Source organism: Procambarus clarkii, chromosome 72 (genome assembly GCF_040958095.1).
Source record: "Procambarus clarkii isolate CNS0578487 chromosome 72, FALCON_Pclarkii_2.0, whole genome shotgun sequence".
Taxonomy (NCBI): Eukaryota; Metazoa; Arthropoda; class Malacostraca; order Decapoda; family Cambaridae; genus Procambarus; species Procambarus clarkii.
Genome location: NC_091221.1, coordinates 15,099,744 through 15,122,874, shown reverse-complemented (window position 1 = coordinate 15,122,874; position 23,131 = coordinate 15,099,744). Strand labels below are relative to the sequence as shown.

General features: G+C 45.3%; 1 protein-coding gene across 1 annotated transcript in view; it reads right to left on the bottom strand.

The window, feature by feature from the left end:
- Nucleotides 1-23,131, bottom strand: part of LOC123773774 (cholesterol transporter ABCA5) — a 567,017-nt gene that overhangs the window by 533,120 nt on the left and 10,766 nt on the right. The window contains exons 2-3 of the mRNA XM_045767705.2: nt 12,772-12,969; nt 603-770 (exon numbers count right to left, since the gene is read on the bottom strand). Coding sequence (XP_045623661.1) covers nt 603-770; nt 12,772-12,951 — 348 coding nt within the window. The 5' untranslated portion in view covers nt 12,952-12,969. The remainder of the gene's footprint in view (nt 1-602; nt 771-12,771; nt 12,970-23,131) is intronic.

Below are 23,131 nucleotides of genomic sequence, written 5' to 3'. Positions count from 1 at the left end.
GAAAATAATTTTCTGTTAAGAATTTATTTTCTGCACACCAGGGGTTTGTCATATTTTAATGCAGAGCAGTGCGGTGGTTAAAAACTGTACTTGTGGTCGGTCTTTAGCCCATTGTTGATGTGACGATGTGTATTGAATTTTATAACTAGCTCATCAAGATTGTAACTTGCATAGCTAAATGAATTATGGAGTTCAGTCCTTGAGCCCATTATGTGTCTCTATAACCCTTTCTTCTACTGCCCACAAAATGGGTATGGGGGTGCATAATAAATGAACTCGACTAAAAAATTCTTGAAATCTGTAATTTCAAGAGCAAGAAGCCATAGTTACAGTAGCTAAGGAAATAAAGGTGCCAAAAATCTAACAAGATTTCCTTTTGCAAACCAAGTGGTAGAATGTTGGAACAAGTTTAGTGAGAAGGCAGTGGATGCTAACACTGTCATTAGTTTCAAAGCATCATATGAAAGAGTACCAGGAAGACGGCACAACATGAGCATAGCTCTCATCCTGGTAAGGGATGAGAGCACTTAAGTAATTACACTTTTAGCAATAAGATAATTACAATTTTTAGCAATTATAGACAAAAATTAAAGAGTACATACTGCTGTAGTATTTGGAGCCACGTGGAGAATCTTTCCTTCAAATGCTGAGAGACTACTCATAAGTGATGCATTGCCATGGGGTTCTAGGATGGGACCATAATGTTTATCTTTAATTGCCATGCGTATAATTGCCAATATAAGAATGAAGTAAAGGGGCATGAGAAATTCCTGAAAAGAAAAAATCACAATTAAAAATAATGAATTAGTTTGGGGACAAGACAAAATTAAGCATTGATTGATATAAAATGATCATTATTTGGCTGCCTCAGTAGCTTCACGGTATTGGGCTCTGGTACCGTAGACACTCACAATGGTACCAGGCCTCTGGACTCTCACAGACCAACTAAACACCAGGATCTGTTGCACTCACAAAGGTGAGGGGATAATGGGGATCAGAAAATATAACCGAAGCACAATAAACCACAAATCTTGATTAGAAATAGAAACTTAAGAAAAGCATAAAGTAGTTTGCTGCTGTAAACAATCATTCCATCAACCCAGGCAAAGAAGGAAAGTTAACCATAAAAGTTGAATACCTCGAAATAATAAACTGCATGGAAAACTTTGGCAACCCTGTCAACTAGGTACACACTTGTTAATTGTGTGAGAGGGATAGACAAGGAAGCAGCCCAAGAGTTCCACACAAGACCCAGCCAAGTCTGAACCTGAGAGGGAACCAAATGGGACTTCCTCCAGTTCACCAAGAACCCAAACCCAGCGAGATGAGAAAGAACCTAATCCCTGATGAACAGACATGCGGATCGGCTGGAGGCCCAGACCAGCCAGTCGTCGAGGTAAGCCAGAACCCGAGTCCCTAACAGACGCAAATGGGTCTCCATGACCCCGGGTAAAGCGTGTGAACAAGAGAGGTGCCAGATTCAAGCCGAATGAAAGGTTATGAAAGCGGTAAGCCTGTAGCCCCACTACAAAACCGAGCCAGTCCCTGAACCCCGGATGAACTGGGATGTATCAGTATGCCTCCCGGATGTCCAGGGACACCATCCAAGCGCCTCAAAAAGCAGCCAAAATTATCGGAACAGGAAACAGGCGGGAAACCCACTGGAGGGATGCAGATTCCAAAGAGTGGATGAGCACCACCTGGCAGCATGCAAGACAATAAGTAAAGAACAGTGACACCACTTCCTTCAGAATCGCCGCAAACAACTTCAACAAGGCGGCCGATGCCCGAGCCGCCAAGGCAGGTGCACCAAACACAGGTCCGGAAGCCAGCTCTTCTACATCCTCCTCGAGCCAGTCCGAAGACTGCTCCAGCAGGGAAAAAAGCACAAGACCGAAGCCAAATGCCCACGGGCTCACAAATCCTCAGTAACTACGGACACCGAAAGAGAAGGGACCTGCACGTGAAGCTGCACCTGGCTGATATCGCGAGGAAGCAGAGGGCCGAACAAGCACGCATTGAGTTGTTCAAACTCGCACCCCAGATAAACCTGAACGACCGTAATCAACTTCCACCAGACAAGCGTACGGGTCCGAAAGAACGCATGCCACACCCCCAAATAAAAAGAAAGGGCAGTCTGCCAGCCAGGATGACTCCGGCACCTCATAACGCACCCAGGAAGGAAAAGAGGAGCCAAAATCAAGAGGAGGAGGATCCATTATCAAGGTGTAATCCGGGTCTCACAGGAGGTAAGTCGCAAGGGCCTCCCGTGCCTCCCTAGGCTGAATGCAGGAAGCCAAATACAGTGGAACCTCTATTAACGAGTTTAATCCGTTCTGGCATCGAGCTCGTTACCTGGAAAACTCGTCTTTGGAAACAAATTTCCCCATTTAAAATAAAGGAAATAAATTTAATCCGTTCCACTCCCAAAAACATCCATACTTGTATGACTTTTTATATGTAAATATAATATTGCACATGTAAATATAAATGTTTTGTTGTAGTGTTTTAATATTTACTTTCCCTTATGAAGAGTAGTTGCTGGCTTGAGGGAGGCGATGGGGAGGTGGGAAGGATGAGAGGGGTTATGGTGTGGAAGGAGAATCCACCTCTGAGTCAGGCGGACTCTCTCTTCTTGGGAATTTCACCCAAATTTCATTTCAAATGTCACACAAGGATGCGTTAGACCAGCACCAAATAAAAAACTACGTTGATTACACTCGTTGTGTCAACAATATAATAGTCTTACCACAAAGATACAATACAATGCCGTTTTCTCAAATAGGCAATGTGGTTATTAAAGAAAACGGAAATTTCATGGCAAACATGTATACAATCCCCAAGTCGATCGGATAAGATTTGAATTTTATAGAAATATTTGCTCAAATGACGCTTGAGCGCGGTGTTTGGGTGCATTCAAGAGAAAAAAAGTGTGTTACGTTCAAGCGACATATACCTGCGAAAGTGATAACACTTTCATAAAGTGTTATCACAAAGTGATAAATTAATTAAACATTTTCACACACCGGGTTGTCACTGCTTTATCAGGGCAGCTTTTCCAAGAATGCGTTCACCTTTTCAAACATTCCAAACACTTCCCTGATTTCAGTGGAAGAGGCAGCATCGTCCCTTACCTCCTCATTCCCTTACTAATGGTGTAAATTGTTGATGAGGACCTGCCATACTTCCTTGTGAGATCAATCACACAGACACCACACTCATGCTTTGCTATAATTTCCTTCTTTAAATCCACAGTAATTGTGTCTTTCTTCCTCTTGACAACACTATCTTTAGCAAGCAGCTTCTTTGGAGACATCGTGTGTTACAAATTGTAGTCGCAAAACCACTAAAAACCCAAAGAAAAGCTCAAATAAATCCAGAGGGATGCTTGTCGTGTGAGATACAACAACAACACTGGCGTCGGAGGCATCCGAGAATTTGCGAGAATCCGCGAGATGCTAGGAAGCGCCATGTGGTTTCACTCGTTAATAGAGGCGAGCTCGTCAATAGAGACAAATTTGCTGCGAGTGGCTTGCTCGTTACTGGAAAAACTCGTTAATAGAGCCACTCGTTAATAGAGGTTCCACTGTACCTCCAGAAGGAGGGAACCGAAGAACCCAAGGGAACCCGGAACCGAATCCGGAGAGAAGCCCAACTCACATTAAACTCGAACAGAGAGGGGAGATATGAAAACCCCTCCCCCTGTAACAACAAACCCCTCGCTGAGGGTACCAACACTGTGGGGAATTGACCTATGAGATTTATATTTATTTAATTTATATTAATTTATATAGAATTTATATTTTGTTAATTTATATTTTTCGATAGCAAATTGTATGATGGAGTGGACTGTACTTCTAAAATGTCTCACAAATCACTTTCCTTACACATGAGGGGTTTATGATTTATATAACTGTAGTCAACCATATAAATTATTTGTTAGCAGACATTCACTACAGTATTAAACTACATATATTACTTAAATTAAATAGGGAGGCCTTATCTTTTTGTAGGTAGGCCTGTTCCACCAGTTATGAACAAGGATGATCACACCAAATAATCCTCATGTTTGAGGCTGGCATCAACACCACGTACTGGTGTACCAAATAACTGTTCTGCTTCCTCTTCAATTGTTCCTATCAAAGGGCACTTGCAATAATAGCAGGAATCCTAATATATATGACAGCTATATCAGAGGAAACATAGGTATATTTAAATAAAGAAATGAGAATAATGCTCACCATAGGTTGGTCGTTGCCTCGTGTCCTAACCGGAATTATCTTATCTACCTAACATTACTGGCCAGGAATGACTAAATAAGATTTCGGAATTAGACACTTTCCTTGTTCAGATGATGATTAACTTACTCTTCATACACTTTGTCCAAGGGAGTATATAGGAGCTGTTCTGCTCCAGCAACTTTGTTGATAAATTAACAATGGCTGACTCTCGCCCTCCTCCACTGATGCCCTGGCTCTCTTGTCCAGATGTCAAGAAGTGGTAGAAAGGTCACATTTACTCTATTTTGGTACTAATAATTTAGTTAATTCAAGTGAGATGTTTTTATGATGTTAACAGTCCAAAGACTGCTGTATTAAGAATAATTCCCAACAGAATTAGCTGGTGAAATTAATAGCGACATGGCAATGATATTACCCGTTTTCTATTGATGGACAATTCCACTACTGTCTTCTATAAGAGAATTTATTTATACAGCCAAGCAGCAATATTATCGGCCTATTGTATTGAATATTAGTAAAAGGTGTCGAGTTTTCCAACACCATTTACCCGCTTGGTGTTTGGGTGGGGCTTTGACCACCCACCCCACTTGGGTGGTCAAAGCCCTCCCCAGCTCTGGGATCCTCCACATCAGGACCTGGGTCTGAGCTGTCCTCAAACCCCCTGTCTCTCGAGAAAAGGCAGAGTCCACTGGAAAAGCAAGGATGAACGAGGTCCACTGGCACGACCCGACAGCTCCGGCAGGAGGAACAGGCTCGAATGCCTCTGATGCCGATCCGGTAGGGACAGTCCCCGAGGCCACCCGAGTCTCACCACCAAGAAAACCCTGCCCTGACTCCGAAACCCTCAGACGTTAGGGAGCTTGGAGCAAGAGGGGGAAAGAAGGGGGGGGCTCAATGAACTACAGCAGGGAAAGGACAAAGGAAAGCGGATGAAACCAAAGCGATGCGACTAACACCCCCCAAGTCCAGATCCCTATAACCCAAACGGGGCAACCGTAGGGCATCCGGAATGGCAACCAGCCAAGCTTGTTGCAGCAACCTAAACCTCACTTGCAACACCGAAGCTGCCTGCACCCGAATATCAGTAACAGTGGACTGGGTGAACTGGAGTACATGCAATGAACAACAATCACAAGACTCTGCATCAAAGGTGTCAATGACCCAACAAGCAGCATGGCGGAGTCAAAAACGGTAAATGTCACCTGAGACAAGGGGACAGAGTAACCCTCAAACTCACACGAAGTGAGGTGGGACTCAAAGAGGATTCCTCCATTGGCCCATTGAGCCCCAATGGGGGATTCCAGGGCCCTTAGGCTGACTGGTAAGGAAAGCCCAGGCAAGGTACTGCTAACCGGTTATCCCAGAGCTACCAAGCAAACAAACTAAAAGCTTAACCCCTGCGACATGTCACAGGGGCCTAGAGGAGGTCCACCAAAAATACAAGTGAACCTTTAGCCACACAAGGCAGACCCCCGCCAGGCAAACAAAACAAAAAGAAAAGAAAAACCCTGCAAAAGCACAACGTCTAACAGTACCTTACGCCCCAGCCAGCGACGATACTACCTCCTACCCAAGGTCAAACAGAGGCAGGAACAACCCCAGCTGACCCCAAGGCCGGGCAGTCACCGAGCAGCAAAAAAAAAACAGCAGATGTAGTTCTCGAATGGCTTATGGAAGATAACCCCTAACCGCAAGGGCAGTACTTACAGAGCACCTAGGGAAGGTGACCCTTGACGTATGCAGCCCCAGTACTTCTGGAATTACTCCTGGCTCACACAACACCACACCACAGCACAACACCACTAGGCACAGCATTGCTCAATGATTGGAGCCAGAGTCGATCGACCGCCACCCAACACAACACCTTCAGAACTGGGGTTGGGTAGCCGGTGTGGGAGGTCTGGGACTCCCCCTTCCCCCACCCAGGGAGAAGGGAGCTGTGCAGACAGCGGTGTGGTAGCTGTGGTGACATCGTGTTTGTTTGCTTGTTTTCTGATTTCTGAGGAGTTCTGCCTGCTCATTCTGTTTTTGGTTTGCAATTTTTAACCAGCCATAGTTTATTTTAGGGGGGTCCTACCTTTCTGGGTGCTGACCTGGTAGAAGGCAGACTTTTTTTTTTTTTTTTGAGATATATACAAGAGTTGTTACATTCTTGTACAGCCACTAGTACGCGTAGCGTTTCGGGCAGGTCCCTGGAATACGATCCCCGCCGCGAAGAATCATTTTTTCATCCAAGTACACATTTTACTGTTGCGTTAAACAGAGGCTACAGTTAAGGAATTGCACCCAGTAATTCCTCCCCGGCCAGGATACGAACCCATGACATAGCGCTCGCGGAACGCCAGGCGAGTGTCTTACCACTACACCACGGAGACTGTAAACTGCTGTAAAGACTGTAAAAGACTGTAAACATAGACTGCTTCCAACCACATGGAGGTATCTATAGGCCATTGCTGCTCATGCCTCTCTGAGGTGGACCAGGTTCTGGCTCGCGGTCCCCGGTTGGCCTAAAACTCCATTGATTGACTATTGCCATGATCAAATAAATACACATCAGCCCAGTATAGCTTCAAGGAGCCGAAGGGGCTCTCCACAGAAAATGGGGCATTTAATAATATTCAACTCTGGATTTATGGGAGGGCTCCCCTCTGTAGCTACCTGTAGGGGGGGAAAGGAAACCCTACTCTTTGTTACAGTAAGCCCCGCTCAGAAGGTCGGAAAACCCAGGCGGGGTCCAACTGGGCCCAAGGCCCCCAAGTCAGCTCCTCAACAACCCCGGGAAACACCTCGTCAGGCCCCGGGGGCGAGTCGTCCTCCAAAGCCTCGGCCTCACAAGAAGAAGCTGGGGCGGCCAAAATAACAGAAAGAGAGCAGGTCCACTGGTCAGACCCCGGAGCTACAGCAGGAAGAACAGACTCGAACACCTCCGACGCAACCCCGGAAGGGACAACCCCCGAAACTGCCCTTGTCTCAAACCTCGAAACCCTGCCCTGACCCCCAAAGCCCTCAGACGCCTAGGAGCCGGAAGCAAGGGGAGGGGGCAAATGAACTACAGCAGAGGAAGAAAGAGGGGATGTGGACTGAACCAAGGCTAACACGGCCAACCCCCCCCCCCCAAGTCCAGGTCCTGAGAAGCAAAACGGGGCAGCCTCGGGGCATCCAGGGAAGCAACCAAACTAGCGCGTTGCAACAACCTATCCGGCAACGCGTGAGCCGCCTGCACCCGAAGAAAGTCATCAACAGATTGGGTGATTGGAGCCACAAACAAGCAACAAAGCTCGCAGGACTCAAGGTCGAATGTGTCACCGACCCAACAGATAGCATAACGAAGGCAAAAACAATGAGCGTCGCCCTGAGACAAGGGAAAAGAGCAACCCTCCAACTTGCACAATGCGAGAGGGGACGCAGGGGTCTCACCCAGTGAACCTCAGTGCCCCCGTGGGGTTTCCCAGGGTCCCTAGACTGGGTCTGCTAAGGGTTATCCCAGGCAGGGTACTGCTAACCGCGTCCCAAACTACCAAGCAAACTGCTAAAAGCTAAACTCACAGGGTGTGTCCACTCACGAGGGCGAAGCAGGGGATGCCACCACGCTAACAATCCTAAGATAAGGAGGGAGAACACCACAAGGCAGACCATCCCCCACCAGGCAAAAACAAAAAGAAAAACCTCGCTAGAGGACAACGTATCCGAGGAGAACAGAGCCGGCCGCTGTCAAAGGTGAAAACTAGCTACGCAGTACTCCGCGCCCCATCAGTATAATAACTACCACTTACCCCAGGGCAAACAAGGGCAGAAACCCCCCCCCCCTCCACACACTAGGGGTGGCTAAATGCCAAACAGCGAAAGGCCAACAGAGGTAAACCCAAGGTGACTTGTGGAAGGGAACCTCAAGCCCCAAGGGCGGTACTTACAGGGCACTCAGGGAAGGTGACCCTAAGCACATACAGCCCCAGTACCTGAGAAATTACTCCCAACTTGCACGCTGCAGTAAGAGCAGTACTGAAACCAATAACAGCACTGAGAGAAGACTGGAGTTGGAGCCACACACTATGAACGATCTCATCAGCCGAAGAACTGAAGTGTGGATCGCCGACGCGAGGGTCTGGGGCTCCCCATTCCCCCTCCCGGAGAGGGGAGGGGGGGGGAAACTGTGCAGACATGCGGCATGGCTCGTGTGACATCATGCCTGTTTGTTCATTTTTCTTTTGGGGAGTTCTGTCCACGATTGGCAATTTTCGTTGTTTTAACCAGAATGGGGGTTTGTTTTGTGGCGTTTACCTTTCTGGTTGCCTGTCCTGGTCAATGGCAGATATAGAATGCTCCAAATCACATGTGCATTTCTATGGGCCATTGCTCCTCGTTCCTTCCTCTGTGAAGGGGGCCAGGTTCTGGCTTGTGGTCCCTGGTAGGCTTAGAACTGGACCCACATCGACTGATGCAAAATAGTTAGGGTATCCATATCAGCCTGGATAGCTCCGGGGAGCCGGAGGAGCTCCCTCCACAAAATTGGAAAATCTTTGTGCAAGTTTTAAAAACTTATGTTAAATTATTTTATGTCAAATCATATATGTATGTATTGCGCAGTCTAAGCATTAAAAATAACATCACTTTTTCGCTCATATGCACGCTATGGCCAAAAATGAATGCAAATTGAAATTAAATTGGCTCATGAAAGTGATGTACTATCCCGTTTCTGTTTGAGTCTTCCAGCTTACTTGGTAAGGTTAGAAGAGGAAAATTCAATTAACATTTTTCATGATGTTTTGAAACTTTAGGAGATTTTCCTGCTCTCCTAACCTACCAGACCCTTAACCCTTAAACTGCGCATGGCGTATATATACGCCCTGAGTAACATGTCCCACGGTGTGCATGGTATATATATATATATACGCCATAGGGTGCCAGGCCCGATTCAAATGGCCCGCGGCTACACGAGGTTCACATTAGCTTCCTCAGGGCTCTTGTAAACAGACGCCATTTTTTTTTAAATTGTGGGCAATATTCTCAGGTGTGAGAGGCACAGTACTGTTGGAGCAACCAAGGCTGGCGCACGCAGCATGAGCGAACAGTATTGTTGTTCAGCTTGTGACCACAGCATCGCCGAAAAATGTCAAAATATATAATTGTTATTATTTAGCGATAATATTACAGATGACCCATGACTGTGATATAAATAACCAGGGTTGTGATAATAGCAGGATTGTTGTAATAATTAGCGCTGTGGGAGGAGTGATGGAGGGAGACAGCATTGTTTACTGACTGTGTGGCCACCTGTTATTGTTTGCATTCACCATACCAGGTCAGTGGTTCTCTATGGTGAACACTGTTACGACCCTGGGTTCTCCAGTGGAAACCAGAGGTCAAAATTGAGCTATTAAACTTTCTGGTAGTACAGTTGAGTGCATCACGAGCGGCAATTGTTTGTATCTTCCCTGCCAGACGTAAGACTATTCTTGTTTCTCAAAGAGCATTTAAAAACTGAGCTGGGGGTTGATTATTAAATAATAACATAGGCACCAACTATGTTTACTAATACTTTAATCATTTGTAAGTAACAATACGTTGCATAGGGGAAGATCTTTAATGTGCTTAGCTGCACGATCAATTAGGCTCCTTCCGGCACCACGACGTGCGGGAGGCCTAGCTGGTCGCTAGGAGCGTTCTTCTCTGGCTGGCGTTCGTGGGGACGAGACCTACTCTGTGGCTGCACCCCTACTCTCCTCCCTTCTCCTCTTACTTATTTCCCTTACCTTAAGTTCCTGTACCATTAAGTTAAGTACTGTATGGTGTTTAAGTGTGCCCACTCTGGTAGTAACGATTGGTGAGACCTGGGGGTAGTATTTGCCAGTGTTTGGGTACCCCTAAGTGTTGTGTTTTGTATTAGGGTACCACGTGGTTTCATTACCCTAAGCTGCATCCAGCTTCAGTGCTTATCCAGTAGTACTTTACCCTAGCTTGTTCTCAGTGTAAACCTTGTATCCTGTCTATGTGGACCAAGGCCTTTTAACGTAAGATAGGGTGGTAAAGTTATTATTATTATTGTTATTAGTGTGAGTGTATATGGGGGGTTGTTAAGGGGTTAATAAATAAGTACATGAATTATAGGAGTATCCCTTCTTCCTGTGTGGGAGTGCATTGATCAACCCTTAGACTAACATATATGGTCTAGTAGCAAGGTATTATTACTGTGGATAGTTTATTTTGGGGGCCGGGCCTTTTAGCTCTCCCATATTTGATACTCTTGTCTTCTAACTACCCTTACCCCTAAATAGTACCAGTCCCCCATAGTAAGCCCACCACACAATTATTTGTAACAAACACAAATGTAGATACTTATATATAATGTGTGTATTAGTGTAATAACAGCAAAAGGATTATGCAGGGAGGAGCCATTTGGGTGACGGAAGTGACGTCGTCTGCACGATTTGTCTAGCTGTTTAGAGGGTGGCCACTATGCTCTTTGGGCGCACTACAAGCTTAGGTGTACAGTTACGGTGCATAAAACATGTAGATACTTATATATAATATGTGTATATAGGGTAATAACACTGCAAACAGTACTGTTGGGGGAGAAAGTTTAGTGCGTGTGACCTTGAATGAGTGAGGGAGCCGCCAGCCGCCATCTGTGGACAGCGACGACTCATAGTGCCTGAACTAACTATATCAGCTTAGCTGTACAGTTGTGGTGAACAAAATATATACATACTTATATATAACGTCTGTATATAGTGTAATAACACCACAAATGGTATTGTTGGGGAAGAAAGTTTAGTGCGTGTGTTGAGGGAGTGGCAGCGAGTGGCTGGCTGGTGTGTGGTGGTAACTTTTCGTTGCTTTTCGACTCTCAATACCAACTTAGTAGTTCATTATGGTGACCAAAACATGCAGATACTTATATATAACCTGTGTATAGAGTGTAATAGCAGCAAAACTATTTGTTTATTGTTTTATAAACATAATAATTGAATCACTAATATGCACATCATACTTTTGAGTATAGCGATTATTCACCACTTTTATTATATAAATATATTACAATACACACTATTGAATAATATTACTGCAAAAAAACTAAGAAAAAATCAATCGGAGACATTGAAACAATTAGGTAATAATATCTTTGTGGCAACTCCCACCTGTCAGCGCGGGTGACGCTGCCCGGGTCTGATGACCGCTCTGTCAACGCCCACTTTTTGCCAGACTTCCTCGGTCAATTGTGCCCAAAATATGTCACCTACGATTTTTTTTTATTTTTCCCGTGCTCAGGGGACACAAATTAACATGTTTAGAAGACGAAAAAAAAATTTTAATTTTGTTTTTCTTGCGCACAGGGGTGTAAATGTCCACAGGACCCCTGAGCAGTGTAAGGGTTAATGTATGGTTTGGGAAAAAAAAAATTATTTTCATTTTTTTTTATTTTCAAATTACATCCATTTTCGGCCATATGTCCAAACGGCCAAATTCAGACTTAATTTGTAAGAGGACAGGTTGCACCTGGATCAGTTCCCCCTCCCGCCACGGGGGTTACCTTGGTGAGGTAGTTCCAACGAAGGGGAAGGGGGGAAATAGTGCTATTGAGCAGGGAGCTAGTTGGATAAAGTGTTGCTTGTTAATTTTCATCTGAGGGAGTTCTTTTGCTATTTTGAGGATGTAGCTAGCAATTTTCAACAAGATAGAAGTCTGGTTTGATTCGCCTACCTTTCTGGGTGCCTTCCCTGGTCGTTGGCAAGTATGACATACTTTAAATGTAAAGTACTCATAGGCCATTGCTCCCTTGCACCTCTCTGAGGGAGCAAGGTTCTAGCTCTTGCCCCTGGTAGGCAACAAGAACTCTGACTGATAGATATAGTGCTATCCAAATAGGATAGCATTATATCAGTGGGATAGCTTCAGGGAGCCAATGGGGGCTCCCCACATAAAAAATCATGAAGCTTCATGCTCAAGACTGGCTTTGCTCTAGTACTGTTATTCGATTGCACTTGGGGACAAAGATAGTTTTTTCTTAGTCAAAGTAAACAGTCTCACATCTGGCCACCAGTGAAGCTTTAAGTCATGTTTCACTCCGGTACACCAGCTTGTGGCCTTCAAAAATATGCAATAATATTCACAAGCTAAATGGCAAACTAAATTCAAGCGCAGTTATGATTCCTTTGAAAATGACCTAAGATATGTATACCCTGCTGATGTTTCCCAATATCTATTAATTAAAATCCTCTTAAACATACTGTAACTTAACAAGCAGTTTAGATATCAAATATTAGTATTGCTGTACACTACAAATAACCTAATAAATAATATATAGATAGAGAAAACATTACATTTACATTTTAAATTAAATTTTAAATTTTTTACATTTTCTATTATACAGTATATTTAAATATACTGTAATCTAATCTACCTTTTAATAAACTTTTTGAACACTCCTGAAACTAGAAGCATCTCCCTTTACTGAAATTTATGACTACAGTACTGTAGAAGTTCTGGAAATAACAAAACAAAAAAGTTGTATGAATAAAAATGAGTTTCTCACCGATAGAGTCTTGCGTTTATCTCGCTTCTTCAGTGTCAGATTACGAATCAGGAGGGCTCGTAACTGATCCATAAAACCTGCTTTCCCAATTTTGTCATCAAGAATGTCATGGTGATGATTATGTCCTGTTGTCCACACTGACTGTGATGTTCTATTCATTCCGACAGCCTCAAAACTCATTCTTATTTGAGAGATTAACTGAAAAGTATTGAACTTTTACTTTAGAGTTCTATCTTATATTATAATTCATATATCATACAATATACCTACCAGTACACTTTTAATATTCTTATTATGATTAAGCAGAGCAATTTAAATAAAATTTAAAATAAACTACTGTACCCAACATAGCATACACAGCCATTGAGGAGAAACCTTATTGAATAGGCAGATTTATGCAAGTATAACTTCCCTTCCCCAAAATGGAAGAATGAGAAAAAATTCATCATTGAATGTAATGAAATGCTTCTTTCTGGTGGGTGCCCTTGGTGGCTCTCTGAGCTACCCAGCCACCAGGCCAGGATTCATCAAGCAGTTCCATATCCATTTATGAGACCTGGACATCTTTCAATAATCTTGGTACAGATAGGTACATGGGGTACATACATAATCTTGGTACATGGGGCCTCGTAGCCTGGTGGATAGCGCGCAGGACTCGTAATTCTGTGGCGCGGGTTCGATTCCCGCACGAGGCAGAAACAAATGGGCAAAGTTTCTTTCACCCTGAATGCCCCTGTTACTTAGCAGTAAATAGGTACCTGGGAGTTAGTCAGCTGTCACGGGCTGCTTCCTGGGGGTGGAGGCCTGGTCGAGGACCGGGCCGCGGGGACACTAAAGCCCCGAAATCATCTCAAGATAACCTCAAGATAACAGTACATCTTCACTCTACCAACCCTGTTCCAACGAATTCCCAGATGGTCTGAACAAATTGAGTTCGGTACTAAATGTTCAGTGGAATGATTAAGTGAGAATTGTCCAAGCGGTCACTGAGGCCAAGCGTTGGGAGGTGGCTGTCATCAACAATGATTCACCAAAATGTAAACAGTTATACAGGGTTTTATTATGCTTAACTATTGTTTCCAGGTAGAAGTAGTTGAAGGATGATAAAATGGTGTCAGGGGAGTCAGGTGGGGTCATTGGTGAGGGTTGGTGTCAAGGGCCAAATGGTGTCTGTAGTGAAGGTTTAGTGTCAGGTGGTGGAAGTATTCTCATGTGAGGCAGGTGGAGTTAGTGGTGGAAGTTGTTGTCAGAAAAGACTGGTGGTGTCAGTGGTGGAAGTTGTAGTCAAGAGAGGCAGGTGGTGTCAGTGGTGCAAGTTGTCATGGGAGGCAGATGGTGTCAGGGATGGAAGATGTTGCCAGAAGAGGCAGGTGGTGTCAGCAGTGTAAGTTGTTGTCATTGGAGGCAGGTTGTGTCAGTGGTGCAAGTTGTCATGGGAGGCAGATGGTGTCAGTGATGGAAGATGTTGCCAGAAGAGGCAGGTGGTGTCAGTGGTGGAAGTTGTCATGGGAGGCAGGTGGTGTCAGGGATGGAAGATGTTGCCAGAAGAGGCAGGTGGTGTCAGCAGTGTAAGTTGTTGTCATTGGAGGCAGGTGGTGTCAGTGGTGGAAGTTGTCTGGGAAGGCAGGTTGTGTCAGTGGTGGAAGTGGTTGACAGGGAGGAAGCATGTGGTGTAAGTGGTAGTGGTAAAGGTGTTGTCATGGGATACAGATGGTGTCAGTGGTGGAAGTTGTTGTCAGGGGGAAGCATGTGATGTTAGTGGTGGAAGTTGTCAGGGGAAGCAGGTGATGGAAGTTGTTGTCAGGGGAGGCAGGTTGCATTAGTGGTGAGTGTAGGGGAAAACAGGTGGTGTCAGTAATTACAATTATTACTTAACCTATACCTATTATAGGTTAGGTAATAATTGTAATTACGAAGCTATAAGATGCTTATCTTAAGATACTAACAAGGTTAGGTAAGGTCGGTGTTTTCTATGAATCTTTTTAAGGGTATCTATTATGTTAAGTATGTCACCTATGCACATATTTAATAAGTCAATATTGACTTATTAAATTTGCGAGAACGGGTTGCATATTCTGCAGGCAAATGAAGAATTCATAATAGACAGTGGTGTCAGTGGTGAGGAGATGTATTACAGGGGGTGTGGATGTAGTTAGTCTCTACCCATCAACATTCGTACTCATTAACCACTGCACATCGAAATTAATGACATTGAAATAGGGAGTGAGCTAGGGAACAGTGAACACAAAGAAATCAGATTTAGCACAGAATTAAAATTAGAATTTAGAGTTGTAGAAAAATTTTTGTTTTTTCATTAGCATTAGATTTGTAAAAAAATTCAGTTTTTTCATTAGAATTAGATTTGTAGAAAAAACACTGTTGATGTAATGAAACGCCATTTTCTGGGTGAGCCCCGGAGGCTCCCTGGAGCTTATCGGGCTAATGTATGTTATATTAGACCTGGACATTAGCTAAGGAGTTCAGACCTACCAGGGACCAGCGCCAGAACCTGTCCCCTTCAGAGAGGTTTCAGGGAGCAATGGCCCTGGAAAACCCCCTTGTGGTTGGGGTTTTCCTTATCTGCCATTGACCGGGGTTAGGTACCCAGAAAGGTAGGCATAACTAAACAAACCCCACATGGTAAAAAACTGAAACAAAAAACTGAACAGAGAGGTAGAAACTCCATACAATCCCAGGAAACAAGCAAACATCACACTTTACTGCGCACCGATCATCCACGCAGCCCTCCCCGTCACGAGAGGGGGAGGGGGGAGCCCCGGACCTCACCGTGCCAGCTGCCTAGCTTCAGTTTGGAAGCTAAGCTACAGCCAACACGAATAAAACACCAACCGGTGGGAGGGAGGGTTGCCAGGGAGCCTCCGGGGCTCATTCAGAAAATGGCGTTTCATTACATTCAATGCTGGTTTTCTGTGGGGAGCCCCTATGGCTTCCTGGAGCTTCATACCCAAAGAGAAGGAAAAGAAAGGGCTGACCCGAGAGGCGGCCGCCACAAACTCCACAACGCGAAGCCGAGACAACAGGCTGCAACCTGCAACCCAAAGCAACAAGAACGCACAGGAGCAGACGAGCGCATAAAGAACCAGGAACCTGTGCGACCCTCAAATCCTCGCGCCCGAAATGAGCCCTAGACATCACCAACACTGCAGCGAAAGTGGCAAACGTCCGAACAGCACGGGCGCAAGGATAGACCTCAGGCTGGAAGACCTAAAAACTCTGTGGACGACCTGGGAGACCCGAGCCCTGAAACAGGGAACGAGGGGAACCGGATCAACCCAAAGCGCATCACCGAGAAACGGTACGCAGGTAACGGCAAAAAAACGCAACTGGACAACACAGGACGCACCCCCGGCCGAACCAATCAAGCATCAATAACCTAAGGACCACCCTCTGGTAAGAAGCCGTCTCAACCGTCGTCAGAAGGATGGAGAAAGGCTGCAAACGTACAAACCTACCACCAGTACCAAAGAGCAGAAACTTGAACTGAAGGGGCTACCACAAACTGAGAAGATAAGAGGGCACCCTGTTTAAGGACCAGGACGGCTCAGGCGACGCATGAGCAGGCCGGAGGTGAAACAAAACACGAGAAAGCGTATGGAACGGGGCAAATGTGACGTCCACCCTGAATGCAACCCGGAGCGGCTCCGCAAGCACTGCACAAAACGAGGCGGCAGTAAGAAACATCAAATAACTGTAGTCCTGAAAACCCAAGAAAGGACAACCTAATGCGAAAGAGAAGATGACCTACAAAGAGCAAGAAAAAGATGCATAGAAACACCAGGAACATCATACTGTCGCCGAGACGAAGCTTGCAGGTGGGACACCATCAACAAAGCCACCTGATCACCACAGAGATGGTGATACCCGCATCAAAATACCAGACGCGAAGAGCCGAGGAGAAGGCCGAACCAGTCACGTACATGACCGGTCTGACCTGCCGAAAGAGCCGGAGGTGCGGGAAAACGCCCCGGATTCGAACACCTATCAAGCATCGTCTGAAAATAAAGCTGGGCCGGCTACCAAGGGACCATGAGGACTACTCTTTTGGGAATGGGCTCCAACCGAGCCAGAACCTGAAGCAACAGCAGGACCGGGAGAAGAGGAACAGGTACCCCCACCTTGACCAGTCCTGCCGAAAGGCATCCACAGAGAACGCCTCGCAGGCGGGTAAGGGTGCCATATAGAATGGGCGACGCCTAGACAACGCCGACTCGAAGATGTCCATGGCCAGGACTCCATACGTCCGGGAGAGCCAACGAAACGAGTCGGCGACAACTGGCCAATCCGCAAACAGAGGAATGAACCAAGACAGGCTGTCCATCAGGACGTAGAACACACCCCGGACATGAACCTCACGGTTAGCCAAACCCTGAGAATCCAGCAAACGAGCAACTCGAAGGGACCAACCACAAAGGTCAAACACCCAAGAGAAACCCTGTGGTTCCGGCAAAGAACCGCCAGAGAACAGTCCGAATGGAGCTGAATGGTAGAGCACCGAGTGACTGTCTACTATTCAGTAGATGGTCACTCGGATGGTAGAGCACCGAGCGACCCTCCGAAGCGCAAACCAGACAGCCACGAACTCCCGAACCGCGCTGTGAGCCCGACGGACGGACAGACCCCACCATCCCTGGCCGACCTGGTGAGCACTGGTCACAAAGCCCCAGCCGAGAGATGACCTGTCCGTGAACACATCGAGCGAAGGCTCGGGGAGGTGCCAAGGCACGAAACCCCAAAAACCCCAGAGGAAGCTGGTGACGCAGCACCAACACAAGATCCCCGGAGGAAAGAACCCAACGATTGAAAGAGAGGTGGAAGGGAAGTCTCCGAAGGAACCAAACAGACGCCGAAGCCAAACCCGACCCTGCGGGCAGACCAGCACGTCGAAGTTCAGACTCCCGCACAACTGCTCGAGCAACAGCAGAACAACCCGGGACCCCCTCATGAACAGCCAAAGGCAGGACCACAGCTGCAGCAACACTTCTGGAGGGAAGGACAAGGAGTGGCCCAAGAGCCCTAAAGAGGACCCAGCCAGGTCTGAACCCGGGACAGAAACAGATGGGTCACCAGGAAACCAAACCCGACGATCTGGAAAGAACCACACACCTGGCGAGCAGACAAGCAGACTGACTGGGAGCCCACACCAGCCAATCGTCGAGGTAGGCCAGACTCAGACAGGGCACCAAGATTCGGTAAAGATGCGTAAATAACCAAGTGCCAATTACAAACTAGGGAAGGCAACAAAAGCGGCAAGCCTGAAGCCCCACCACCAACTGTGCCAGTCCCGGAAAACTGGAGAAGAACGTGCCAAGAATTGACCTGGAGGTCCAGGGCTACAATTCAGGCACCCGGCCCCAACAGAAGCCGGACCGGAGACAACAGACCTCCGATAAGGGCATAGAATCCAGGACGCAGACTCAAGAAGGCCAGAAGAACCATAGATTCGCCAGGCCTGTGTCTGCATAGAGCAGACGGGAACCCCAGAAGGATGGGGTGGATCGACCATGTCCAACACACCCATTAAGATGACATGACAACGCGCAGGGGAAGAAGTCCACCCCGCCAGCCCTGAACCCCCCAAAGGGGGAGAAGCCGTTCGCCGCCGCCAACAGAGGCGGGAAGACAACCAAAAGCGCCCACAACTGTGGGACCATGCGAGTCAACAAAGCAAGCTGCTCCCCCAGCGCCCCGTCAACAGCGAAGGGAGCAGAGCCCGTTCCGAAAGAAAAAGTATACATACATATATACACATAATGTCTCCACTCGATCATCCGGACTATATGGGAAGGACCCCAGCTGGATTATCACATTTTTCGGATAATGGTACTTTTCACCTACAAGTCCAAAAGTGACCATTTATAACTATTTTTATACTACAAACAACATAATTTGAATTGCCTTGCCACATATAATTATTAAATATTCAACTAGAAACCTCAACTTACCTTGTCGGTGTTCGTCTTTTTGATTGATGCCACACATATTATTATATGTGTGGCATCAAGTTAAGAATTCCTAACAATTTACGTAACCTATACTAACACAACACTAAAATTAACACTTAAAATTACTGTACAGTTCATTAAGCAAAGTTAGTTTTGACTACCAGCTGCTGAAGCCTCACTGGTTGAAGGCATTTGGGTTGCCTGTGACTCCTCACTTGTTAAAGGCATTTGGCTTGCCTGTGATGCCTCACTTGTTGAAGGCGCTTGGCTTGCCTGTGAAGCCTCACTTGTTGAAGGCATTTGGCTTGCCTGTGATGCCTCACTTGTTGAAGGCGCGTGCTTGTGCCTCACTTGTTGAAGGCGCTTGGCTTGCCTGTGGCGCCTCACTTGTTGAAGGCGCTTGGCTTGCCTGTGATGCCTCACTTGTTGAAAGCGCTTGCTTGCGCCTCACCTGTTGAAGGCATTTGGCTGCCTGTGACACCTCACTGGTTGAACAACACGTAACTTGTCTTCAATTGCTAGGACAACCTTCTTCCTCTTAACACCTCCAGAATGATTGATGCTGCTACCAGACATAGTCTTGGCCAAAAATGTTTAAAGTTACTATGAAAATAAAAAGTTATTTAAAAAAATATTTCACTAATCGCGCAGCACTGTGGATAACACGAGGGACGGGAGCACATGAGTTGACCAGTGTTGGACGGGTCCACTTGAGGCAGTTATAGTACGTTACGTAGGCCGCCAGGAGGAAAAAAACTCACAATATTTTTGAAGGAAACTTCAGCCTGTGCACATTGCTTTTAGGAAACTTATTAATTTGTTATTACATAATTACTAGTAGAGTGGTACCTCGGAATACGAGTGTCCCTGTATATGAGTTTTTCAGAATACGAGCAAGATTTCCTCGGAAAATGTGTCTCGGAAGGCAAGGGTTACCTCGGAACGCGAGTTTGTTGATACGCGTTCAGCCCGACCTAGCGCGTGGTGGTACGGCGATCGTCGCCCCTCCGCCCCTCAGTTTACCATTGTCTCGCGCCCAGTGACTATCCCACATCAATTCTTCACCCGAATTTTCAGTGTTTTGTTGGATTTTGGTCATTTGACTATACAATTTGTTATTATATATCTCACCATGGGTCTCAAGAAAGCCCATGTGAGGATGACAATAGAGGAGAAACAAGAGATCATTCGGAAGCATGAGAATGGTACACGTATTATTGAACTTTGTAGGCAGTACAACAAAGCCACATCAACAATATGCACTATACTTAAGAAGATAAAATGAGATTATGAGTGCTAAAGTGGCAAAAGGAGTAAGAACAATGACGAAACAAAGACCACAAATAATTGAAGAAGTGGAAAAGTTGTTATTAATTTGGATACACGACAAGGAATTAAGGGGTGATAGGGTTTCGGAGGCCATCATTTGTGAGAAAGCCAGGGTATTGCATGAAGACCTTCTAAAGAAAACCCCTGCAACCCCAGAAAGGTCCTCACTGCCTGATGTGATAATGGAAGGGGACTTCCCTTCCAAACAGTAACTCCTCTCCTCCTCCCCCTCCTCACCATCTTCCATACGCCTACGGCGTTCAACAGCAAAGATAAGTAATAACTTGAACATAGTTTTGTAGGTTTATTTAGATGAATTAGGTATAAAAATTTAGTTTGATGTGGGGTTTTTGGGGTAGTCAGGAACGGATTAATTCATTTCCCATTATTTCTTATGGGGAAATTAGCTTTGGAATACGAGTTTTCGGAATACGAGCTCTCTCCAGGAACGGATTAAACTCTTAATCCGAGGTACCCCTGTACTTATTTTATTTGTTTTTGGCTATGATTAATTGTTCTAAAATTAATGGTAATTCCTGTACCCAGGTGATCCCTCCCGACACTCCCCTCCCACCCTCCCGACACCACACACCCACCCCATCCCCTCCTCCACCATTCGTCTAGAGCCACAGGCAGACGGGATTAATACGGCATGGCCAAATTTTCATCCGGCCAAACCAGCTTTTATCCGGTTCCTGTGGCCATTTTGGCCGGATGTTGTGATAACTTTATCCGATCACGATTTTGGCCGTATAAGGGCATTTTCCGGATGTTCGAATCCCGGATAATCGCGGGGTTACAGTATATACATATATATTATGTACACACACACACACACACAAGGGGTATTACACACACATGCATATGCACATACACATGTGCACACATGTGTGTGCACATGTGGAGGGGGGAGGAAGGAAGGTGAAGCTGGAGGAGGCAGAAGTCACACTGCAGCAAGCTCCTGGAAATATCGAATTACCTAAGTATTGGGCACAGGTTGAGGGCTACAGTGGTGTCCCAGGTTACATAAAGGTTCAGGGAAGAGTAAAAGCAAATAAAATACAATAAACAAGTAAAAGTGAGGGAAAATAGCCGAGTGGAAAAGTTTGTTTTGGTCTAGAACAAAATCAAAGATGGCCGCCGCCACCACCCCCACTGAGAATGTAGAAACACCATCAGATGATGGTTTCAAAGGATTCTCACCACAAGATATAAGGAAAGGAGGTGTTCTTGGCAGGTTAGAGATAATTGAGGATATGCAAAAGAAGTATGAAGAAAAAGTGCTTAAATTAGAAGAGGACAATGGAGCTCTTTGGAGTGAGCTTTGCACTCTAAAAGGGAGTATGCTTCAACAAGGTAAGATTATTACTGCATTAACAGACAAGGTAACAAATCAGGAGGAGCAAATCAAGGAACTAGTGAAAGAAAGTGAGGCATGGAAAGTGAAGTGTGGTGACTTTGAAGAAATAAACAAGAAAATAGACTCATATGGTGAACAACTCCAAGCAAGCCTAAGGGCTAACATAGAGTTAGGTAAGGATCTCCAACTGGAAACTTCACTGACAACTCACATAGAGGAGGTGAATAAAGAACTAGAAAAGTATAAAGAAGAAATAAAAGCGACATATGCTGAAGTTGTAAAAGAGAAAGAGACTATCAAAGAAGTGTGTTCGGAAGTCAAAACCAGAAATGACCAACAAGAAGCAGAAATTAGGCAAGCAATTAGGAAAGAACTGGTTACCAACAGTAAACTGGTACAAAACACTGCAGATAGAACTAAGTCCATAATCATTTTTGGATGTTTAGAGAAGGAAATTTCATCTAGGGTGGACCGAGCGGCAGAAGAGATGATAATCATAGAGAAAATAGTAGGTTTAGGAGAAGGCTCAAAGGAAAATGTCAGTGATTTTAGAAGAATAGGAAAATATGAGAAAGAAAAGAACCGCCCCTTAAGGGTGACGTTTAATGGAGTGAAAAACATGATGGAAGTGCTAAGAAATGCCAGGAAACTGCAGAGTGATGAGGTTGGTAAATTTTGGTCAATAAGACAAGACCTCTCCAAGGAAGACAGAGAAAAGCTGAAAATGAACCTAATTGAGGCAAAACGTCTAAATGGGGATAGAAATGAAGAAGGCAGAAATTCTTTTTTTTACAAAGTGACAGGGACTGGAAAGCTTGTGAAATGGTATATAAAAACAAAGCAACAAGATCAGTAGTGGAAGGGGGAGTAAAGAGCAAAGGAAAAGGGAACATGTTCCTGAAAATTGTATATACCAACATAGATGGAGTGAGGTCAAAAACTTTGGAGTTGCAAGATATAATCCAGCTTAGGGTCCCTGATATTGCTGCATTATCAGAGACGAAACTTGAAGAAAATATAATAAATGAAGTCATATTCCCAAGAGGCTACTCAGTTTGGAGACGTGACAGGAAAACTAGGAAGGGAGGAGTGGCTGTACTGGTGAAAAAACACCTGAAGGTAAGAGAGTTAATATTTGAAAACCCTCGAGATATTGACATAATGGCATTGCAGGTCTGGAATCAGGATGATAAGCTGATAATTGTAAATACCTACAGCCCACCAGCAAGCAACACATGGACAAAGGAAGAACTGGATGACAAATGAGAGGGCCTCATAATGGTCATGAGAGATATTATTGTACAAGCAGATAAAGATAAATCACGACTGTTGATACTGGGTGACTTCAACTTTAGAGCAATAGACTGGGAGGCCTATGAAGCAAGAACGGAGGACTTTTGGACATGCAGATTTGTGAACCTCATTCTGGAGACATTCTTGTATCAACACATAAAGCAAGCCACAAGAATGAGGGAAGGAGATGTACCATCAGTACTGGATCTAGTATTCACCAGGAAAGAAGAAGAGATTTTTGACATCCAGTACCTTCCTCCCTTGGGAAAGAGTGATCATGTCCTGTTAGACATTAAATATGCTTTAAGATATCATCTAGAAGAAAATGGGGACATTGAAACAGTTGATAAACTCGATTTAGGAGAGGCAACTATGGGGAACTTCGAAATTTTTTTAATGTGTAATTGGACAGAAT